Consider the following 23,889-nt stretch of genomic DNA (forward strand, 5'->3'; position numbering starts at 1 on the left):
AACCCACAGTTGGTCTCAGAGCCTCTTAGAAGCAGCTGACTGATGTAAGTAAAATATTTCTTTATTTTCTTTAGATTATGTACTGTTGGGCTCCAACTATAGGCATATTCTCTTAGAAAATTGTAATGGATTGAATTTAAACACTATAAAAATGGGTAGGCCTATATTTCATTTCAAAAGTAAAATGTCTGATTCATAAATGAATCTTAGTTTTGAGACTATTATTTTCTCTGAACCTGTCAAATGGATTCACAAATATAATTGAACAATTCATTTTCGAGTTTGCAGCTGTTTTTGAGCACGGGCGGCGCTGCAGATGGGCTAGCAGGTGTTTCAACACCCCCAAGAAAGACCAAAGCACCCCCCAAAAATTATTTCTGGAAGCAATTACACTCACCTAAAGGATTATTAGGAACACCTGTTCAATTTCTCATTAATGCAATTATCTAATCAACCAATCACATGGCAGTTGCTTCAATGCATTTAGGGGTGTGGTCCTGGTCAAGACAATCTCCTGAACTCCAAACTGAATGTCAGAATGGGAAAGAAAGGTGATTTAAGCAATTTTGAGCGTGGCATGGTTGTTGGTGCCAGACGGGCCGGTCTGAGTATTTCACAATCTGCTCAGTTACTGGGATTTTCACGCACAACCATTTCTAGGGTTTACAAAGAATGGTGTGAAAAGGGAAAAACATCCAGTATGCGGCAGTCCTGTGGGCGAAAATGCCTTGTTGATGCTAGAGGTCAGAGGAGAATGGGCCGACTGATTCAAGCTGATAGAAGAGCAACTTTGACTGAAATAACCACTCGTTACAACCGAGGTATGCAGCAAAGCATTTGTGAAGCCACAACATGCACAACCTTGAGGCGGATGGGCTACAACAGCAGAAGACCCCACCGGGTACCACTCATCTCCACTACAAATAGGAAAAAGAGGCTACAATTTGCACGAGCTCACAAAAATTGGACAGTTGAAGACTGGAAAAATGTTGCCTGGTCAGATGAGTCTCGATTTCTGTTGAGACATTCAGATGGTAGTAGGGATGGCCCGATACTGATACTGGCATCGGGGATCGGGCCGATACTGTCCTCATATACTCGTACTCGTACTCATAAAAATTCACCGATACCACGTACATTTTGCAAAACGAAACTGGCCGCCGCGAGTGCTTTGTCGAGGTGAACTGAGGCATAGACGCACGAGCTGGTCAAGCACATGCCTTTAAACAGACATCAGTGGAAAGTTTGTTCAGTCAGATGTTGGCAAAGAAAATAAAACGAGGCGTGTAGCTTATTATTAACGTTAACTGACGAGAGAGAGAGAGAGAGCGCGAGCGAGCGCACTTCTGTTGAATGCTCTTGATTGTTGATCGTTTACTCAGCACATGTTATTTGGATGAAAACTAAATCGTATATGTAAAGTAAAACATGAACTGTTACCTGGCTGAAGTATAACGAGTGGTTCCCTACATTATTACAGGACGTGTGCAGGTCAAGAAGTTTCATGAACGCAAACATCCGAAGCGCGCGCCCCGCAAACCAGCGTCTCAGCGCGCGAATACTGAATTAAATTGTCTTTCACGTCTTGCGCTTGTACGGACGAATTCACACAAAATGATGTAAAAACGCCTGTCTTGGCGAGTATCCTATAGTAAACAAAGTCGGTTATATCTCAAATGAACGTAGCATGTTAAAATGCGGTCCATGCGTTCGGTCTTAAAGGGGCAGCAGTTTGATAAACCTGCTTCTGTGTTTTAATGTTAATCAAACAAAGGACAAAGAAATACTCACTGCTCTTGACTAAATAGACTACCCTTTTCAACTTTACAAAAATATCCATCTATATATACAGTAATGAATATGCTTTTTTCACATTTGATTACTTTATTCAAATGTCTGTACCTGTTAGATCTACCTGAAAAACTCTAAAAACACTGTTTATTTCATTTGTAGTCTTTCTTTGTTCTATTGTTTTTATTTGTCCTATTTGTAATTTGATTGTTTGTTCTTATTTTGTTACTGACTGCTTACTTGTTTTAAATTCACATTAATTAGGCTGCTAGTTTTTGTTGTAGTATCAAAATTGGATTAAATAATTGATATTTCACTGGTTTTGACAAACATTTGAACCGCTGACCCGATCCTCAGCACTGAGCCCTGCTGGAGCAGCTCTAAATATGTGCTGTGCTATTAAATGAAAGATAAAATATGATAGAGCAATAGAATGAACAGTGACAGTAACAGAAGCTCATACAATGCATTTTAGCAGGCTTAATTAAGCATGAAAATAACTGAAAGAAATATATATTTGATGAACAAATTAAGCCAACTAATATGATTTATATTATTTTGGTTTATCTACTAATACATTTAAAAATTACAAATGCAGTGAAAATTCAGGTATCGGTTACAGTATCGGTATCGGCGAGTACCAAAAATGAAAGTATCGGTATCGGACTCGTTCTGCAAAAAGTGGTATCGGGACATCCCTAGATGGTAGAGTCAGAATTTGGCGTAAACAGAATGAGAACATGGATCCATCATGCCTTGTTACCACTGTGCAGGCTGGTGGTGGTGGTGTAATGGTGTGGGGGATGTTTTCTTGGCACACTTTAGGCCCCTTAGTGCCAATTGGGCATCGTTTAAATGCCACGGCCTACCTGAGCATTGTTTCTGACCATGTCCATCCCTTTATGACCACCATGTACCCATCCTCTGATGGCTACTTCCAGCAGGATAATGCACCATGTCACAAAGCTCGAATCATTTCAAATTGGTTTCTTGAACATGACAATGAGTTCACTGTACTAAAATGGCCCCCACAGTCACCAGATCTCAACCCAATAGAGCATCTTTGGGATGTGGTGGAACGGGAGCTTCGTGCCCTGGATGTGCATCCCACAAATCTCCATCAACTGCAAGATGCTATCCTATCAATATGGGCCAACATTTCTAAAGAATGCTTTCAGCACCTTGTTGAATCAATGGCGAAAGGGGGTCAAACACAGTATTAGTATGGTGTTCCTAATAATCCTTTAGGTGAGTGTATATTCAAGCTGTATTCTAGGGAAGCCCTGAACCGCATGGTGAAGAAAAAAAAGAAAACTTATCTTATTTTGAGATATTACGTCGTTATTTCAACATAATATGTGTTATTTCGACATAATATCTCATTATTTAACATCATAACTCGTTATTTCGACATAATAAGGGGACATTCTAATCTGCATTAAGCCACATAATGGTTTTCTATGGCAGGAAAATGCTTAACGTGTAATTAAACGCGTTGCATTCATATTCTGGGCTCATCTGATTTTGTGTAGGCTACATAGTATAGTCTACTTTATTATGATTTTAGTATAATAATGATTAATAAATGCACACACAATTATCCGTGAACTTGATAAATGTTGCAGATATGTTTTACTATGCACACACACATATAATAACATTATTAATAATAATAAATCTTTGATTGAATGCTGAATGTTGTGCTTGTTCAATTTAATACAATTAAAACTTTAATTGTGATAATTAAAATACTTGAATATTACATATTGAGTGGCCAAGTTTTGATCATTTATTAATAGTATATATACAGTAGAGTATAAAAATAGCATTACATGTAATATTCACAAAGTGTTATCCTTTATTGTGTACATATATTGCACATACATGTTCCCATATAAATGTGAATGTATGTTCAAAAAAAGTTATACTAGAATTGTGATTGTGTTATATACTTAAACTTTTATTTAATTTTAATTTTTAATATGGGTTTCAAATGAGAAAAAAATTATTCCAGACTGACATTGGTTTAAATGCATTTATTAGTGCTCTAATAATGCTCTCTGATTACAGAAGGACTCCTGCTACTGGTTTTATCTCTGACTTCATCATCATGAGATTATTTCTGGCTTCACAGCTTCTGCTGGTGCTCATATCAGTCCTGACACTGAGTAAGGTTTTATAAATCTGTTTGATTATCAGTCTTAATGTGGCAAAGACAAGAAATACAAGCAAATGTGTGTTTCTCATTTCAATAATCTTTCTTTCTCTTTAACAGCCAGGGCACAAAACATATCTGCACCAACAACACTGGCAGGTAAAACAGACCTATATTAGAACATGTTTTTCCACTCTAACCATTCTCTTATTATGTGGGACAGTTTAACATCTTCAGCTCAAGTCAGATTATGGCTTTTCACTGTAAAAACGAGACCTTCCCCGACTTCCTAGGTTGGATGAAATCCTGTAGACTGATTTTACTGTAAAGGACTCGGGATGATTTTGCCGGAAAATCAATAGGATGTCACGTTATACTCCCAAAAGTGTCTCTCTACTATTCTACGAAACATGAAACAAATGCTTATACAATGTTCAGGATAATGCAGAAAGAGAGATTCTGTACTGTAATGTCAATGTGTCTTGAAAAGAAAAGGGAATCATTCTAACATAGCCAGATCTATAAACATAGTTAACTATGTTTACAACATAGTTAACTGAGCTTTACACAGTGATTTAAAATGTATTGTCTTTTTCTTCAAAAGCCATTTCAACAATATCTCCATCAACAAATTCTACATCAACAACATCTCCATCAACGACAGTGCCAGGTATATATATTACAGTTTTGAGCAAAACACATTAAAAAACAGTTAATTTTAACATTTGCTCTCCTTTAACAGTCAGAAGCAAATAAGTGAACATAGATTCACATTGAAAATGTATGTGCGATATAAAACTTATATTTTTTAATATTTAATATTACATGTAATGCTATTTTTTTTCCATTTATAAATATTTTATATGTATTAATATATAGCCATACATGGTCAATGCTATATTGCAGTACATTGAAAAATATAAGCACTAGTTTCCCATATATGGAAATGTATTATGTAATATATCACATTATATTTTGCAGTATATTCCCATATATTTTTGTTCCGTAAGTGAAGAAAGCATCTGATCATTGCGATGCGGATGTTAGCACCAGCTCTGGAATTCAACACTCCAGTAAAATCACATCAGGTTTATTTACTTACACATTTATACAATAGATAGTTTAAAAGTAGCAGCTTTACAGTTTTAAACATGAGAAAAACAGTATCAGTATCTTAATTTTCTATAAAGCTACTTTCCATTGAGTTCATGTTTTTACTCGATGACATTCAACAGAAGAAAATTAACCTTCTTGAGAAAAATTCAGAGTCAAAGAAGGGGACATACACAAAAACGATGCGTTTTTGCTCACCCTCAAAAAGGGACAATTTTAACATGCTATATAAAATATTTTGAGCTAAAACTTCACATACATTCTTGGGACATCAAATACTTATTTTACATCTTGTGAAAAGGGCATTATATCACCCCTTTAATATTACTCAGTACTTAAATGTGTAACTATAGTGTAAAATAAAGTGTAACCCCCTGGGAAAGTCAGTGTATGGCTTTTCACTGCAAATTATGAGATAAATTGTTCTTTTTACTTTAAAATACTGTTAAATGTAAGTGTTACGGCTGGCTCATATACTGCAACATAAAAGAGGCAAACAACCAAATGTTTTAACAAAAAAACAATTTATTAACAAATCAAGCAAACCCAGTATTAAACAATCAAAAGAAACCGACGTCTAGGGGAAAAAAAACACGCGTGTGGTTACTAAATAAACAATATCTGGCACTAAAAATAAATATGGAAAAAACAAAGATACAAAAGAAATAATGTGAGAGAGAAGAGAGAGAAGTGAGAGACCTCTCACTCCAAGTCACAGGTCTTTATACCTATGGTGAGTTAATTAGGGATTGAATACACCTGTTGCCCAACTAACGTCTGCATTGTGTAGCAGAGCCAGTAGGGGTAAACAGGCAGGCGTAACACCTCCCCCACAAAATGTATTCCTCTAAGGAATGCAAAAACCCCCCCCCCCCCCCCCCAAAAAAAAAAACAGCAACAAATTCTCCACGATTGATCCCACTCCACTTGGTTCCTAGTTCCTGCTTCCTGGGCCCTAGGAAACAGGATAGAAAGAGAAGAGAGAAAGGGAAAAAGGAAAAACAACTAAATATATCCTCATGCTCGAGATAGGGCATCAGCGATGACATTTTCACTGCCCTGGATGTGTTTAATGTCAAGGGAAAATGGTTGTAAGAAGAGACTCCACCGCATTAACCTCTGATTACGATCCTTCATTCGGTGTAAGAACACCAGAGGATTATGGTCGGTATAAACCACGATTGGACTTGCAGATGATCCCAGATAGATTTCAAAATGTTGGATGGGCAAAACAAGAGCAAGCGTCTCCTTTTCCACAACAGAGTAAACTCACTGATGGACATTGAATTTTTTTGAAAAATAACAGACTGGACGTTCTACTCCATCCTGACTTCTCTGTAGGAGAACAGCTCCGGCTCCAGTATCGCTGGCATCGACAGCTAAACAAAAAGGCTGAGAAAAATCTGGTGCAACAAGCACAGGAGCACTAGACAACAGTGCTTTGGCTCCATCAAATGCCTGTTGGGTAACAGTGGTCCAATTAAAGGATACTTTTGTACTTATAAGATCGGTCAAGGGTGCTACAATAGAGGCAAAGTTTGGGCAAAACCCACGATAATATCCGGCCATTCCTAGAAACCTACGCAATTCTTTGCGATTTGTAGGCACTGGAAAAGCACAGATGGACTCAATCTTGGCTTCAATGGGGCGAACATGTCCATTTCCTTCTATTTTACCTAAATAGGTAACAGTAGCTTTTCCAAATTCGCATTTTGCCAAATTTAAAGTTAAAGAAGCCTCAGTCAAACGAACAAATAACTCCCTTATTTGGACTAGGTGATCTGACCAAGATGAACTATACAAAACCACATCGTCCAAATAAGCCTCACAGTCAGATAAACCAGACAACACCTTATTTATAAGGCGCTGGAAGGTGGCTGGAGCATTTCGAACTCCAAATGGCATAACACGGTACTGGAGAAAGTCGTCAGGTGTCACAAATGAAGACAGTTCCTTTGCTCTAACAGTCAGTGGAACCTGCCAGTACCCTTTTAAAAGGTCAAATTTGCTCACAAACTTCGCAGACCCCACTCTATCCACACAATCATCTATGCGGGGTAAAGGATAGCAGTCCGGCTTAGTGATAGAATTAAGCTTGCGATAGTCTGTACAAAATCTGTAGGATCCATCAGGCTTATTTACAAGGAGACAAGGTGAACTCCGAGCACTAAAGCTGGACTCAGCCAAATTATGATCTAATAAGTAAGTCCCCTCCTTTTTCAACAAGTCCCGTTTCACAGGGTTTACCCTATACGCATGCTGCTTAATTGGTGAAGCAGAACCCACATCAATGTCATGTTCAATCACTGTAGTGCAAGTAGGCACATCAGAAAACAAGTGAGGAAAGGACTCCACTAACTGAAGAATGTCGTTTTTCTCAGAGGGAGATAGATGGGGTAAATGATGGGCCAATTTTGAATACATCTCAGAGTTATTCAATCGTCCTTCGACAACTCCTCGAGAAGGAAAATGAACGCAATCATCCCCCATACAGTTCAAGGAGGAACTCTCTGAAAAGGAAGTCCCCTCCCCACTCAAATGTGAAGAATCATCTGACACAGTGGTTACTAACCCCACAGAAGATGCAGGAGGAAAATAAGGCTTCAAAAGATTTATGTGGCAAACCTGTACTCCCTTGCGTCGTTCTGGGGTTTTCAAAAGATAATTCTGTCCAGAAAGGCATTTGAGGACCGGATAAGGACCTGCAAAACGGGCTTGAAAAGGATTACTTACAAGTGGCAACAAAGCTAGTACTTGGTCTCCAACCTGAAATTTCCGAGCCACTGCTCGTTTGTTAAACAACCTCTCCATCTTACACTGTGACTTTCCCAGTTTCCTCTGAGCAATTGCTCGAGCCTCATGCAGCCGATATCGAAAACCACTCACAAAGTCCAAAACATTTTGGGAGGGTTCAGAAGGAATCCAGTTGTCAGCTAAAACCGCAGTGGGACCACGAACTTCATGACCAAATACCAGATCATTTGGACTAAATCCAATGCTCTCCTGAGTAACCTCTCTAACTCCCATAAGCAACCAAGGCAGCCCCTCCTCCCAATCGGAACCAAGCTCCACACAGTATGACTGTAGCAATGACTTCAGGGTCTGATGAAATCTTTCGAGGGCCCCTTGACTCTGAGGGTGATATGCACTGGAAATGTTATGACTGATTTTCAATTGTCGCAAAGCCTTAGCAAACTGACGGCTCATAAAATTTGAGCCTTGGTCAGACTGGATAACTCTAGGAATGCCAAATGTTGACATTAAAGAGGTTAAAGCTTTTAGAATAGATTTTGTAGTAATGGACCTGACAGGATATGCAGCTGGATACCGGGTAGATAAACACATAACTGTGAGTAGATACAAATGACCAGTCTTTGATCTAGGTAGAGGACCTACGCAATCAACCAGCAAATACTCAAATGGTTTTGATATAGCTGGAATAGGTTGGAGAGGAGCCACAGGGATTTTCTAGTTTGGCTTACCAGTGAGTTGGCACACATGACAAGTTCTAATAAACTTTGCCACGTCTCTTTTTTAACCAGGCCAGAAAAACTTGCGTTGCAATCGATCATATGTTTTCCTCACTCCCATACAGTATGTCCAGCCACTCCATCATGCGCTAACCCGATCACAGACTGCCTAAATTTAAGAGGAACTACCACTTGAACATAAACCTTAGTAATGGGTTCAGATTCACTGACCCACCGTCTAAGCAACATTTCATCTTTCAGGAAGTAGCAAGAGGGTAGCTGAGTCTCAATATCCCCCTCGATACAAACCATTGAGAACAAAGGTTTACATTAGCTAACTGTTCTTGAATCAAGTCCTCTCTAGAGACATGAAAAACAGAGGATAAAAGATCCTCTGATACTGCTTTCTCCCGAGAGACAGACTCCTCAGAAAAGAAATCAGATGAATCAGAAATGTTATCTGCCAAAGTCATACCAAGTGGTTCCCCTTCAACTGTCTCACCAACAACCTGTTTTGAGGGAACAAAACTAAACCCATCTACATCATCCCCCAAATGAACGGGTAGCCCTTTCTCCATAGTTACCTCAGGATGTAAAGAAACTTCACCTTCACACAGTTGGTCGGCTTTAAGTTGTTTTCCTCTGGCTCGGGTGACAGCACAGGAAGGAAACACATGGGGAAATTTCTGACCACATTCATCAGGAACATCGGCAGACATAGGTGAGGAGACTACAACAGTAGATGGTACAGGTTTTGATGTTCCCCAGACATTTCCCTGAGCAAGATCGTTCCCCAGGATAAAAGAAACCCCTGGCACAGGAAGGGAAGACTGTACTCCCACAATCACATCACCAGTTACAAGATCAGAGATAAGATGTACCTTATGTAAGGGAACTTTTAAGAAAGTCATTTCTATCCCCCTAATCAATACATCCTTCCCAGTCGCAGTCTGACCTGAGAGTGGAAGAACTCCCTCTAGCAAGAATGATTGAGAAGCTCCGGTGTCTCTCAGGATCCTCAAAGAAACTTTTTCTTCTTGTCCTGGCAAAGACACAATGCCGTTAGTAATAAACGGAGCATACTCAGTATAATTATCCCCGACATCTACCTGTTTTGAGATCCCCTTCCTAATCTCAGAATTCTGTTGGTGAGCATGAATCTCCAGCGGTTCAAGTCCAACCAATCCGACTGGCTTGGCAGACTTCTTTAAAGCGTTACATTCAGATATTTTATGCCCTACTTTGTGACAGTAAAAGCAGATCACCTTACCCTTCTTATCTGATGAAAAATTCTGACTGACAGGGGGCACACTTGACACTGTATTCGATGTACTCACTGGAGGCATCCAACGATTCCGAAATAACTTTCTACTCTGATCACTTGAACCTCTATCAGGAAAAGAAACTCTGTGAGTCAGAACAAATTCATCAGCCAACACAGCTGCATTAGCTAATGTAAGAGCCTTCTGCTCATTCAAATAAGTAGACACAGACCCTGGTACACAGTTTTTAAATTCTTCCACAAGAATTAACTCCCTTAACTGGTTCAAGGTTTCTACTTTCTGAGACTGACACCACCTTGTAAACGTAATCTCTTTTTCCCGAGCGAAATCAACATATGTTTGTCTTTCAGGTTTTTTATAACCACGAAATCGTTGGCGATAAGCCTCTGGTACTAACTCATACGCTCTCAAAATGGCTATTTTGACTTGTTTGAAATCTACACTCTCTTCTTCAGAAAGAGAAGAAAACACTTCCTGAGCCTTCCCTGTCAGAACACACTGCAGAAGTAGAGTCCAGACTTCTTCTGGCCATTTTAGAGAAGAAGCAACTCTTTCAAAATGGGCAAAGTACTTGTCTACGTCACGTTCACAAAATGAGGGCACCATCTTAATGTTTCGACCAACATCAAAAGAAGAATGCACAACCTGAACGGATTTTGAAACTTCAGCTTTTTTTACTTCCAGTTCAAGTTCTAACTTCCTCATCTCATATGCCTATGTTCACATTCACTCTCACGTGCATACTCTAACTTTCTCAGCTCAAATTGTGTACGCTCACGCTCCTGTTCAAGCTCTAATTTTTTCAACTGAAAACGTTTTTCCCATTCCCTATCTTCTAATGCTTGAGTACCTTCAAACGATAGTCTCTCAGTTTCAAACTGTGTTTGTTTCTCTATGGACATTAAATCTCTCTCAACCAGTGGATATGCTGCCTTACCAAGACCAGCTTCATCTCCTACAACCAGAATTCCCTTGGCTATCAACTGGCTTTTAACAGCTCTTAACAAATCGTCCTTGCGCTTATCATTTCCAGTCAAAATGATTGCGTGACTCTCTGCAATTTCTAAAAGTTGTTCTTTGGTGCACCTATCTAGAAACTTCTCAGAAAGTTCTACATTCAATCCCTGAATGAAAGTCATTTTGGACTAACATAAAATTCACACAATGAAGATTAGTTAATGGACCACAACAAATCCAAAATAATTTAATAAAACCTCCAAAAAACAAAAGTGCCAGAAAACAGCCTAAGCCCAAATGATTATTCAATAATACTCATTGACATACCATTTTGCACAGCCTAGCTCAATCCACTATAACACTAGAAATTCAAAAAGATCAAATTAATTAATATGTCCAAGACAAAAAAATCCTGCTTTTATTATTCAAATTAATCAAACAGACCTTAAAGTCACATCAACAATTTCAGTGTTATAACGAGGACGGTAAATCAATGCTCAATTACAATAGGAAAAACCCTGTATAACCACTCAATGTAGTGTTCATTTACTCACAGTAAATAACAATCGGTCATACTCAGGCTACAACAGCTGTGACAAACTTATTTACTAATCATCTATCAGCTCTATTGTCCCCAACGCAAGATCTTCGTGTAAACGAATCAAATTTGATATTTTAACCGTTCTACACAAACATCAACTTCCTATATAAATTGGCAAAACCTAGCACATAACCACACGCGAAAACATACTCTCTTTAATCAGACTAAAACACCAGGGAGAAAATATAAAGTACTCACCAGGATTTCCATTGGCTTTTCATCTCCGATATGCCTGCCTGTTGAAACTAACTATCCTAACTAGTCTTCAAAGGACTACCGGGCTCGAGGCGACTTGAAACGCTGAACCTCGTAACAACCGTTCTCCAAATGAGTTAAAAATCAACAAAACAACAAACAGCGTTCCGATGGAAGGACCGCTCACGAGCAGCCCAGCTGAAACACTCTAACTAACCGGAGTGAAAGCCGATCCTTACAAGAAATCCTGAAGAGACAATAAATTACTCCCTTAAAAACAAACGCTCAAAAATCCCGGACGAGCCCCCATTTTTATGTTACGGCTGGCTCATATACCGCAACATAAAAGAGGCAAACAACCAAATGCTTTAACAAAAAAACAATTTATTAACAAATCAAGCAAACCAAGCAAACGCGTGTGGTTACTAAATAAACAATATCTGGCACTAAAAATAAATATGGAAAAAACAAAGATACAAAAGAAATAATGTGAGAGAGAAGAGAGAGAAGTGAGAGAAGTGAGAGAAGAGAGAGACCTCTCATTCCAAGTCACAGGTCTTTATACCTATGGTGAGTTAATTAGGGATTGAATACACCTGTTGCCCAACTAACGTCTGCACTGTGTAGCAGAGCCAGTAGGGGTAAACAGGCAGGCGTAACAGTAAGATTTTTACAAAGTGTAAGGTTAGATCAATTACTGTTTTTCTCAGTATATAGTAAAGTAACTTACTGTTAACATTAATTGTTAACTGCACACTTATTGTTAAAGGGGCTGTATGTAAGAATTTTCATGTATTAATCCCTTTTTTTATTGCCAATGTGTTAACAGTGTGTAACAAAACTTAACAAACGAGACCTTTCCCAACTTCCTAGGTTAGATGAAAGCCTGTAGAGTAGACTGATTTTACTGTAAAGGACTCGGGACGTTTTTTCTGGGAAAATCAAAAGGATGTCACGTTATACTCCCAAAAGAGTATCTCTACTATTCTACGAAACATGAAATGAATGCTTATACAATGTTCAGGAAAATGCCAAAAGAGATATTCTGTACTGTAATGTCAATGTGTCATGAAAAGAAAAGGGATTCATTCTAACATAGCCAGATCTATATAGTCTCAAATATACTTTGTTGTTTTGTTTACAACAGGGTTAATTGAGCTTTACACAGTGATTTAAAATAATGTTATTTTTCTTCAAAAGGCATTTATCCAATAATATCTCCATCAACAACATCTCCATCAACAAATTCTACATCAATAACATCTCCATCAACAAATTCTACATCAAAAAATTCTACATCAACAACATCTCCATCAACAACATCTCCATCAACGACAGTGCCAGGTAATTATGAACCTTTGAATTAGAACCAGATCTGTTGTGTGAATTGAACAAACTCACAGAGCAGCAATTTCTTTCAGTTTTTCTCATTTGTTTCGCCTAAAGCACTCTCTTCAATTCGATGACACATAAAATGTGCTTACAATGTTCAGGATAATGCTGAATGAGCCATTCTGTACTCTCATGTCAATGTGTCATGAAAATAATAGGGATTCATTCAAACTCTCACATAGCCAGATCTATTTAGTCTATAGTCTCAAATACACTTAATAATCAAACTATCATAACAGTGTAATTGTAATTCTTCTTCTTCAAATAATATGTATTAGTAAGATTATAATTAAATGTTTAGTTTTATAATCAAAATTCTAAAAGTTATGTATGGATAATCAAGTAAACCCAAGTTGCCCTGATTACTGTCATGATGGCAGTAATGGGCATTTTAACTGTTAAATTATTTTCTTATAGCAATTTGCTTATGCAGTTCAACAGAATTTTGTCAAAACATCATTACTGAATTCCTTTCCCATGATGCAAGTCTATGCCCTGTGTGCATGCTCATCCAGTTTGAAATGTGGACTACAGGTTTTTAAGATTTTCCATCGTGGCGTTTCCTCTTCGCAGCCTTTAGCAACTGCCTACAATGTGTTGGTTTTGGTCATAGTCTTTTGACTAAAATGCCTTTGAACTTTATTCATATTTTAGTTATCTGAACTGTTTTAGTTTTGGTTTAGTTGACTAAATATCACAAGATTTAAACCGACTAAATCTACAATAGGTTTAGTTGACTAAGATTCAACAGTCAGTAAATAAAGTACAAAAATAAGAACAAATAAATTAAACAGAACAAATATACAAATTAAATGAACATTGCTTTAAGTTGTCAGGTAGGTCTAACAGTAGTATTCAGGTAAGAAATAACACCTACAGAAAATGAATTAAGTAATCAAATGTAAAAAACAAAAAATCAGTAAAATCACGTCATGTTTACATACCAATTTATACAATAAATTGTTTAAAATTAGCAGCTTTACAGTTTTAAACAAGAGAAAAACAGTATCAGTATCTTAATTTTCTATAAAGTTCATATCTTTGCTCGATGACATTCAACAGAAAAAAATTAACCTTCTTGAGAAAAATTCAAAGTCAAACAAGGTGGAGAGGTAATCTCCAGGGACAAATGTTAGTTCGAGGGTGCTTACCAGCCAGCTAACTTTTCATCTAACTTTTATCTCCAGAGCGAAATCTCAGTTGGCCAGAGAGATTCCACTTTATAAATCTTTAAAATATCCGGGACGCCATGAGCTCGGAGACTGTTGAAATGGTATTCTCAATTGAAATAATTGAAGGCTTGGACCCGGAAACAGTGTTCCTTAAGTCACAAGTTAACAAGTGGATAGCAGACTGGCGGGAGTTGCCTTGGATGGCAACATGACCAGTACATTATGGGTGTTGAAGTCTCCGTACGTACAGTATTTGGCAAAAGGAAATATATCAGCCTTTTTTCTTTGTTTTCTCTAGCTAAAAACAAAACAAAAACATCTCTACTGTAAATGCAGCTCAGTTTTTATTGAAAGCCCATTTTGCCAGCGGTGAAGTATCCATTTAAGTGTTCCTAAACACTCTTGGAATATACTTCAGTTAGATTTTACTCTTAAAGGAGCATATATACATTTATGTAGAGATTAAATATGTTGTTGTCGTTTTGTATTTTTTGTGTTCATTCTCTCGGCAGCACCGACAATATTCTATCCATTCGGCTCAGCAGCAGGAGACAGTGAACATTTTGACGCCTTTGTAAATGTTACCTTCTCCACTCCATTTGTGTTCTTTGGGCGCACATACAACAACACATACGTGAGAATCAGGTTTCAATACCAGACTTAATATGAATGGAAATGTTGTGGTAAGCCATTTCAAACTGAATTTAAACTGATTTCTCTTATTTCAGGTTAATAAAAACGGCCTCCTTACATTCAGCCAACCTTTACCAGAATCTCTCCCTTACTACATTCCCAAAAATGGAACCGAAGATTTCATTGCTCCACTCTGGATTGATCCTGCTTATTTTGGGATGGGTAACTACTCGTATCAGCAGTACACTAGTGGAAGTGTGCTCACTCGCGCCACTCAGGATATAAACCAGTATTTCCCTCAGAGGGGCTTCACTGCTTCTTGGGTCTTTGTTGCAACATGGGAATATGTTCAGATGTGGAATACAAGTGTATTTAATTTTCACTCATCACCGGTAAATATTTTTTTATTTTATTTTTGGCACAACACTAGACTATGAATCATGATGTTGTTGTTTTTTTCTTTTCAGGCAATCACCTTTCAAGTGGTTTTAATTTCAGGAGGTGGTTTTTCTTTTATTCTGATGAATTATGGTGACTTTGCTGTGATATCTTCTCCAGTGGAGGTAAAACTAACAAGATTTATATAATATCCTATACAGGCTTTGTATGAATACATAACATTCATGTTTTAATAGGCTGGATACGACACCGTAAACTCCACTGACTACTATCAAATTTATTATGCAAATGGCAGCTCCATCGCAAACCTCAACAGCACGACTAATGTAAATTTTCCGGGTCGTTGGGCTTTTCTTGTGAACAACGGATCAGGTAAGACATTCATTAGGATGTCCATTACTATTATCAGTTTGTTGACCTGTTGTCATCCCAAGTTTTGAAGAAACATATATTTGATCATTTCCCATGCTGTCAGCAAATCACCTTGATGTCTTAAAGGGGACCTATTATCCAAAATTCAGTTTTACATGGTGCTTGCATATAAATGTATGGACACAACCACCCTACAATGATAAAAATCTATGCACTCCTTTTTTTAAACAGTCTTTTCATTTTCTGAGCAGTATGACGTCATTCTGCTCAGGCCCCGCCCACGACCACTGACAAACTGTCTCATATTAGTATAGAGGTATCCAGCAGCCATATCACCCTGTAGCTCAAGACTGGTTGCCCACTGAAGCTAAGCAGGGTTGAGCCTGGTTAGTACCTGGATGGGAGACCTCCTGGGAAAACCAGGTTGCTGCTGGAAGAGGTGTTAGTGAGGCCAGTAGGGGGCGCTCACCCTGTGGCCTGTGTGGGTCCTAACGCCCATAGCCTAGTGACTATACTGTCAAAGAGCACCGTCCTTCGGATGAGACGTAAAACCGAGGTTCTGACTCTCTGTGGTCATTAAAAATCCCATGGCACTTCTCGTAAAAAAGAGTAGGGGTGTAACCCCAAGATTGGCTCTTGACAATCATGGCTTTCTAATAATTTCCATTGAACTGGCCTCTCCACCTATAGCTGGTGTGTGGTGAGCGCACTGGCGCCATTGTACTGTGGCTGCTGTCGCATCATCCAAGTGGATTCTGCACACTGGTGGTGGTTGAGGAGAGATTCCCTGATATAATTGTAAAACGCTTTGGGTGTACAGTAGTACATATGAAAGCGCTATATAAATGCTTCTTTCATTTATTCATAGTTTGACGTCATACTGCTCAGCCAGTTTCTGTCCGCCATTGTCGCCATTGCTAACCCGGAGAAGCTGTAGCAACAAGATTGTCTTGTATGCGATTGAGGTGTTTTGTTGTTGGATTTAACCCTCAGACAGTCCTCGGTCATTTCTGACCGAAACATTTTCTGTTTTGAATTTCTAAAAATCACAGCTTCATCGGAATGTTATGAAACTTGGTGACTTTTATGGCATTAGGTATGTGAATAAAAAAAAAAAATTGGGGTCATGATCCGAGCATGCTAAGTGGTCGTAAAAAAAATAGTCACACTACAGGCCTTCGGTCAAAAATGACCGACCCATAGGAAATGAATGGGAAATTGACAAAAAAAAAAAAATTCTCAGAATTTTTGTGTGTACAATCTACAAATCGGCCACAATCCAAAAAAAAAGTACACAGCTGTAAAGGGGTGACACTCTACAACATCAAGAGTGCAAATAAGACACACCCACCCACACACACACACATACAAACACACTTTTATACACATACACACCAATAATTTTGATTACAAAAAATCTGTTTTGAATTTTTAAAAATCACAGCTTCATCGGAATATTACGAAACTTGGTGACTTTTATGGCATTAGGTATGTGAACACACAAAAAAGGGGTCATGATCTGAGCATGCTAAGTAGTTGTAAAAAAAATAGTCACACTTGTGGTCTTCGGTCAAAAATGACCCCCATAGAAAATGAATGGGAAATAAAAAAAAAATAAAAAAAATATTATTTTACATAAAGTGTTATAATTGAATGAATTGCATTTTTTGTTACAAATTCTGTAAAAAAAAAAAAAAAAGTAAATGTGTCCATAAACAGCTGGGGAATTCACATGCCTCTCCATGGAGAGCTGTTCATGCCATCTAGTGGTTCTACGCTTTCTCTCCATACTCTCACCAGATGGTGCTAATCTGCTTAAAACATTTTTTTTTTGAAGGCCTAGACTCTATTAAACTAAAATACTGCATTCAATTTTTTTTTTTTTAAATACATATATATATATATACTTTTTTTTATTATTTATAATGGCAAAAGTAGACCATAAATATTGCATAAATATGAATAAATTCAATAAAATTCTCGCAAAATACAAAATTAAAAAGAATAAATATTATAGAATAAAAATAAATTGCATTGGTTTTACTGGGATGGAGGAAGTTTCATTTTTAGGTGTCCGGTCACTTCTGACCGGGAAGGCCCAGGGTGTGACTCCGAAAGGAAGACCTTCTGAGGGTGAACAGTCTTCATTCACTCCTAATGATATCTATGAAAAGTTTCAATCTGGATTCAGGCCGCATCATAGCACTGAAACTGCGCTCGTTAAAATCACAAATGATTTACTTTTAGCTTCTGACCAAGGCTGTTTTCAGTACTAGTTTTACTTGATCTAAGTGCTGCGTTCGATACTATAGATCACACAATACTCTTAGATCGACTACAAAATTATACTGGTGTTCAAGGACAAGCATTAAGCTGGTTCAAATCATACCTATCTGACCGCTACCATTTTGTCTCTTTAAATGGAGAAAAATCGATCATAACTCCAGTAAACTATGGAGTGCCGCAGGGATCTGTGTTAGGCAGGGACGTGCACAGGAATTTTGAGGGGCAGTTGCTCTGACCTGAAAAAAGCCCCCCCCAAAAAAAACGCTTAAATTTCGGGAAAAAATACAATCCTTTTTGAACCTTTTGGCTTCCCGTACATTCAGTTGTGCTTCTTGCTCGTATTCAGTTCTGATGGTACGTATGGTAACTGGGCAACTACGCATGATTTGTAGTATGATTGCGTAAAGGGAACAGGAATTCCGGTAGGGAACAGAATCGACTGCTACACCGGTTGCGTGCAGCGCTGCAGCCACGTAAACAGAGTTTGCCCTTCCCCTACTGACTTTCACTGGAAGTGAATGGAAGTGAATGAGGCTTTGCGATTTTTTTATTTTTTTATCTAGGCCTACGTGAAATTCTGCATCCATTGTACGATTTATTTATTTATTTATTTTCCCCCTCGGAAGGGCAACGTGAGTTGAGAAGGGCATATGGGCAGTTGCCCGGGCAACCTGAGCAACCCCCCTGTGCACGTCCCTGGTGTTAGGCCCTCTGTTATTCTCAATATATATGCTGCCACTTGGAAATATTATAAGGAAACATGGAATTAGTTTCCATTGTTATGCTGATGACACTCAAATATATATTTCATCACGGCCGGATGAAAACGCTAAATTATCCAAATTGACAGAATGTGTTAAAGATATCAAAGATTGGATGACGCGTAATTTTCTTTTATTAAATCCAGACAAGACAGAGGTAATACTTATCGGTTCAAAAAACCGCCCACAAAACCTCTCACAATACAATTTTAACATCGTAGGATGTCCTGTTACTTTATCCTCTACAGTAAAAGACCTGGGTGTTATACTCGATTGCAACCTGTCTTTTGAAAATCATATTTCATATGTTACAAGAAATATTTAACGGATCTTCTATCGCCCTATAATCCATCGCGCTCTTTAAGATCACTAAATTCGAGGCTTTTGGTCATACCTAGGATATCCAGATCAACCAAAGGAGGGAGAGCATTTTCACATTTAGCTCCGAAACTCTGGAATAGCCTTCCTGATACTGTTCGTTGCTCGGACTCGCTCTCCCAGTTTAAAACTAGATTAGCATCTCTTCAGCCAGGCATTCATATAACATTTTAAATCTTACTGTTCAAACTACAATCTGGCCTCTAGTTCATAAATGCCAGAGGAGAACTGGCCCCCGACTGAGCCTGGGTTCTCCCAAGGTTTTTTTCTCCATTGGGTCACCTGATGGAGTTTTAGGACACCATTAGGTCACTTGATGGAGTTTTCGGTTCCTTGCCACTGTTGCCTTTGGCTTGCTCAGTTGGGGATATTTTGGGGATATTAATTTAATTTTATCAATCAATAAATTTACACTAGAAACAACCTTGTTGTGTTATTTTGGTTTAATGCTGTGAAGCTGCTTTGATGCAATCTGTATTGTGAAAAGCGCTATATAAATACACTTGACTTGACTTGACTTGACTAACATCACAGGGGCTGGTTGCATAAACTGCTAAGACTAGTCTCATTACATTACAAGTTCATAACGTTTTAAAGTCAGTTACATCAAAATGTAGATTGGTCTAATTTAATACTAAAAACGTAAGACTAACTGCTAGTTGGTCATACTAGTACTTAAAGTTGCAGTATATGAGATTGACAGCTAGCAGTTGAAATGGGTACTGCAGTCCAAATTCAAAATATCAGAGATCATTGGCCCTGTCCTAAATGGCACCCTAAGTACTTGCTGTCTTCCGCACTTTCTTGACGTTGAGCCGCTTTGACTGTCGGGAAGAAGTCTGCGGTGGAGTTTGCATCAGCTCGGCAATTGACAATGGAATGCGAGGAGACTTACACATTGTTAGCTGATGAGTTGATTTATTTAGGTGGGTGAGGAAGCTTTTTAGGTCGGGTAGAATCTGGGATCTCTGACCCAGTTTGTTTGCTTTCTTCCATGGCTGCAATATGCTGTGTTTTCCGCCAACTGGCAACCTGTGGTGGCAAAATACTATTGGTTAACTTGGCGGTATTAGACAGAACAAAACAAAAACAGACATTCCAACACGGAACTCACATTTCAAAGTAAAATAACTGACTGTTGCATTGTTTTTCAGAGAAACAAGTATTTGAACTCGCCATGTTTCCTAAATATCTGCAAACATTATGGTATTTTTATGCTTTAATACAGTCAAAAACTTGCATACAGCACCTTCAAGGCACAGTCTTTATGTTTATACAACTGGCCGTTGGAGACGCAGCAGATTAGTTTTGTTTTTAATGGAAATGCCCACAGATCCAATATAGCCTACACATGCGATTTCTGTCCCTGCTTTTTATGTTCACAGACATAACCGACCGTGTTTGTGAACTTTCTTTTTTACATATTCTTGTGTGTATTTGAGAGTTTAAACACAATAATAAGACATGAAAGGGAAGTTAGTTTAATACTCACGAGACGTGCCATCTGACAGCCAGCTTTCTATGCTTGTGCTTCAGATGTGTGCACTCAGAAAGTTTTAAAACACATGCCGATAATAAACGTTCATGAAGAAGAAGAAATTCAATATCTGTGAGTGTGATCTCAATAAATGATAATCAAAAGCAAGCAGACATTTTGTTGTCAGAGTTTCCGATGCAGGCAGGAGCTGTTGAAGGAAGCGCTTTCCTGGAAAGGGTGCGGGGAGCAGTAGTTCATTTGCATTTAAAGACACATACACAAAAATAGCTTCTTTTTTTTTGCATGGAAAAATTGGTATTTACAACATGGTATAATAAAGGATCTGTGCGGCATTTTGAGCGGGAACTTCACTGACCCACTCTGGGGAAACCTGAGACTTACATTACATCTTGAAAACAGGAGCATAATAGGTCCCCTTTAAATGACAAGTAACCCCAAAACCGGAACGTTTCAGTCAGAAGTAAAATGACCTTAATACAAAATTTTTTAATTAACCTGAAGAAATAATAATAATTAATAGCTAATAAAAAAGTATGCATGACATACATGCATTTAACAATTTTAATGCATGACGTGGAAGCAAAGAACATATATGTATATATATATGTATATATATATATATATATATATATATATATATATATATATATATATATATATATATATATATATATATATATATATATATATTATAATGAGATTTTCCCCCCATTTTTATTTGTTTTACTTTACTTCTGGCTCAGCCACATGAGTCGGCCACCACAGCCAGATTCAAACACGAGCCCCATAAATCGAGAAGGGTCTGGCTGCAGACTTGCACTTGCACTTTCAGACTACATATTTAAAATGAACTTACCATAGCAATAACAGTAAACTATGCATAATTACATGCAACTAACCCTAAACCAAATCCTAATCCTAATCCTACCCTAACCCTATAGTAAGTGACGGAAGCACAGGTGACTGAGAGTGCAAGTGCAAGTCTGCAGCCAAACGTTATCGGATAAATCAGTGTGAAAATAATGTCAGAAAAAATGTTTGTTTCTCTCTCTCTTGACAGCACCAGAAATATTCTACCCATTTGGCTCATCAGGAGACACAAGAAACGCTGCTGATGATGATGGAAGCTCCTCTGTTATTCCACTGTTGAGTCCATTTCTGTTCTTTGGCCGCACTTACAGGCAGATTTATGTAAGAATTTGAATCCATTTTGATTCGTGAGTTGAATGCTTTATAAACTTATCTGTGATCTGTGATTGTGATTTTGACTATATTTCTCATGTTTTAGGTTAATAATAATGGACACTTCACATTCAACCAGGCTTCATCACAATATGTTCCCTACTCCTTTCCTGCTAATGGAGGCCCAGATATAATTGCTGGTCTCTGGACAGACCTTGACAACCGTGCGAGAGGTGTGGTTTCATATCACCAGTACACTAGTGGAAGTGTTCTCACACGCGCCACTCAGGATATAAACAATCATTTCCCAAATCTGACCTTCATCGCTTCTTGGGTCTTTGTTGCAACATGGGATAAAGTCGCTTACTATCCCATCACTAACACAGTACGTTTGATTTACTTCTGAAATGTGATTTTCAGTTTATCCACAATTCAGTTCAGTTTCAGAATTAGTAGTAGGTCAGTCAATAATGCTCCAAAAAATAAATTTAATATTACAAAACTGTAATTTTATAAATAAAAAAATAAATAAAAAAGATGAACAGTGTTTAAAGTGATTATCTTTTTTCAATCTTTGCAGGAAACTTCGTTTCAAGTGGTTTTAATTTCAGGCAGTAATTTTTCATTTATTCTGATGAATTATGGAGACATTGCTGTAACAGGACTTCCGGTCGAGGTAAGACGTTTGTATTCTGTGTTGAGAACAAAATGTTACTGTTCACTAAAATATATAGCATATGTACTGTATATATACACTATTTATATGATTAATGTTTTTACATACTTTCAGGCTGGTTATGACACAGTAAACTCCACTGACTTCTTTGTGATTCCTGGATCAAACAACGGAAACTCCATCTCAAACCTCAAGAACTCCAGTAATGTCCATGTTCCCGGTCGATGGGCCTTTAGGGTGGACAGTGGACGCAACACCTCTAATAGTAAGAAGTCTTGTCTTTCTAGAAATAGATAATAGATTTTTTCTTTTTTTTAACAAGCCAGTGTTTTGAAAAAAATCATATAACCCCATGTCATGTTTTTGACTGATTAATGTCAACAAATATGAGTATTTTATGTCTTTGTCTGTGTGTTTCCCTTTAGACAACATCATTGGACTTCAAATTAAACTTTCCTCGCTTTCAAATCTAACACAGAGTGGAAACATTGAGAGTGTTTTACAGCAAGTATGTCACACTTATTACGAATATGTATACAAAAATGGTTCTAATAGATAATAGCTAGTTTGATCTGTCTCTCCATCTTTGTTTCAGATAAAACAGGTGCTGGTCAATTACGGTCTGCCAAGCAACATAGAGCTGAAGTTAAGAAAACTGCAAAAGATAAAGCCGTAAATTCAGTCTACTTCAGGAAAAGAAATAAAACAGTCTTGTTTGTTTAAAATCCCAGTTTTACATTTATGTGCTTTCATTTAAAGGATTAAAATGGGCACAAAGCAGCATAAAAGTTTTATAAAATAGGTACATATGACTTTTTTACATTCAAAGTAAAAAAAAATAAAATAATTAAGTGTGCTTGCTGAAAGCAGCACACTTATTGTTCTTCTTAAGTTTTCTTCTTCTTATTATTATTATTAAGTGTGCTTGCTGAAAGCAGCACACTTATTGTTCTTCTTAAGTTTTCTTCTTCTTCTTCTTCTTCTTATTCCCGGGAGAAAAATTTTGGCCAGCTCCTGCGCCTAGGCCCTTTGAGACAGAGACACCGTTCCAACTTTAAAACGTACGGTCAGTACCGGTGTAAGTTGCTCGCGAAGATGACATCACGAGTCCATGTCGTTCGTCCGCCATAGTGGATTGAACAGAAAGCGAAACTAAATTTTCACAGGTCACAAATTTGGTCCGAACTTCACGATATTGGACGTACATGATCCTTGGACCAAGCCTCACAAAAGTTACTAGAAGGATTTTTGATTTTCGGAAGCGTTTGCCCGTCACAGCCAAACGAAATCGGCGGCGTAGTCGCCAAAACAGGAAGTAGTTCATATTTCAGGAACGCTGTCACGTATCGAAACCAAACTTTGTACATGAACTCGAGACTCCAATGTGAGGATGTACAAGATAAAAAATAAAAAATAAAACATTCCAAAATTTTACATCATTTGGCAACCCCCCCCCCCCCCCCCCCCCAGCTATTTGGCCAGCTCTTGCGCCTAGGCCCTTTGAGACAGAGACACCGTTCCAACTTTAAAACGTCCGGTCAGTACTGGTGTAAGTTGCTCGCGAAGATGACATCA

General features: G+C 38.0%; 1 protein-coding gene across 1 annotated transcript; it reads left to right on the forward strand.

The window, feature by feature from the left end:
• On the forward strand, positions 1–23,715 carry LOC311095732 (uncharacterized protein). The gene is made up of 15 exons (XM_084134425.1): positions 1–44; positions 3,862–3,959; positions 4,067–4,105; positions 4,551–4,616; positions 12,766–12,909; positions 14,642–14,763; positions 14,858–15,154; positions 15,230–15,325; positions 15,398–15,533; positions 21,517–21,647; positions 21,745–22,023; positions 22,219–22,314; positions 22,429–22,579; positions 22,740–22,822; positions 22,910–23,715. Exons 2-15 carry the CDS (start codon positions 3,902–3,904, stop codon positions 22,988–22,990), a joined length of 1,779 nt encoding a protein of 592 aa, XP_083990551.1. The 5' UTR covers positions 1–44; positions 3,862–3,901; the 3' UTR covers positions 22,991–23,715.
• The last annotated feature ends 174 nt before the right edge of the window (positions 23,716–23,889 follow it).

Source organism: Abramis brama (genome assembly GCF_963993115.1).
Source record: "Abramis brama genome assembly, chromosome: 14".
Classification (NCBI taxonomy): Eukaryota; Metazoa; Chordata; class Actinopteri; order Cypriniformes; family Leuciscidae; genus Abramis; species Abramis brama.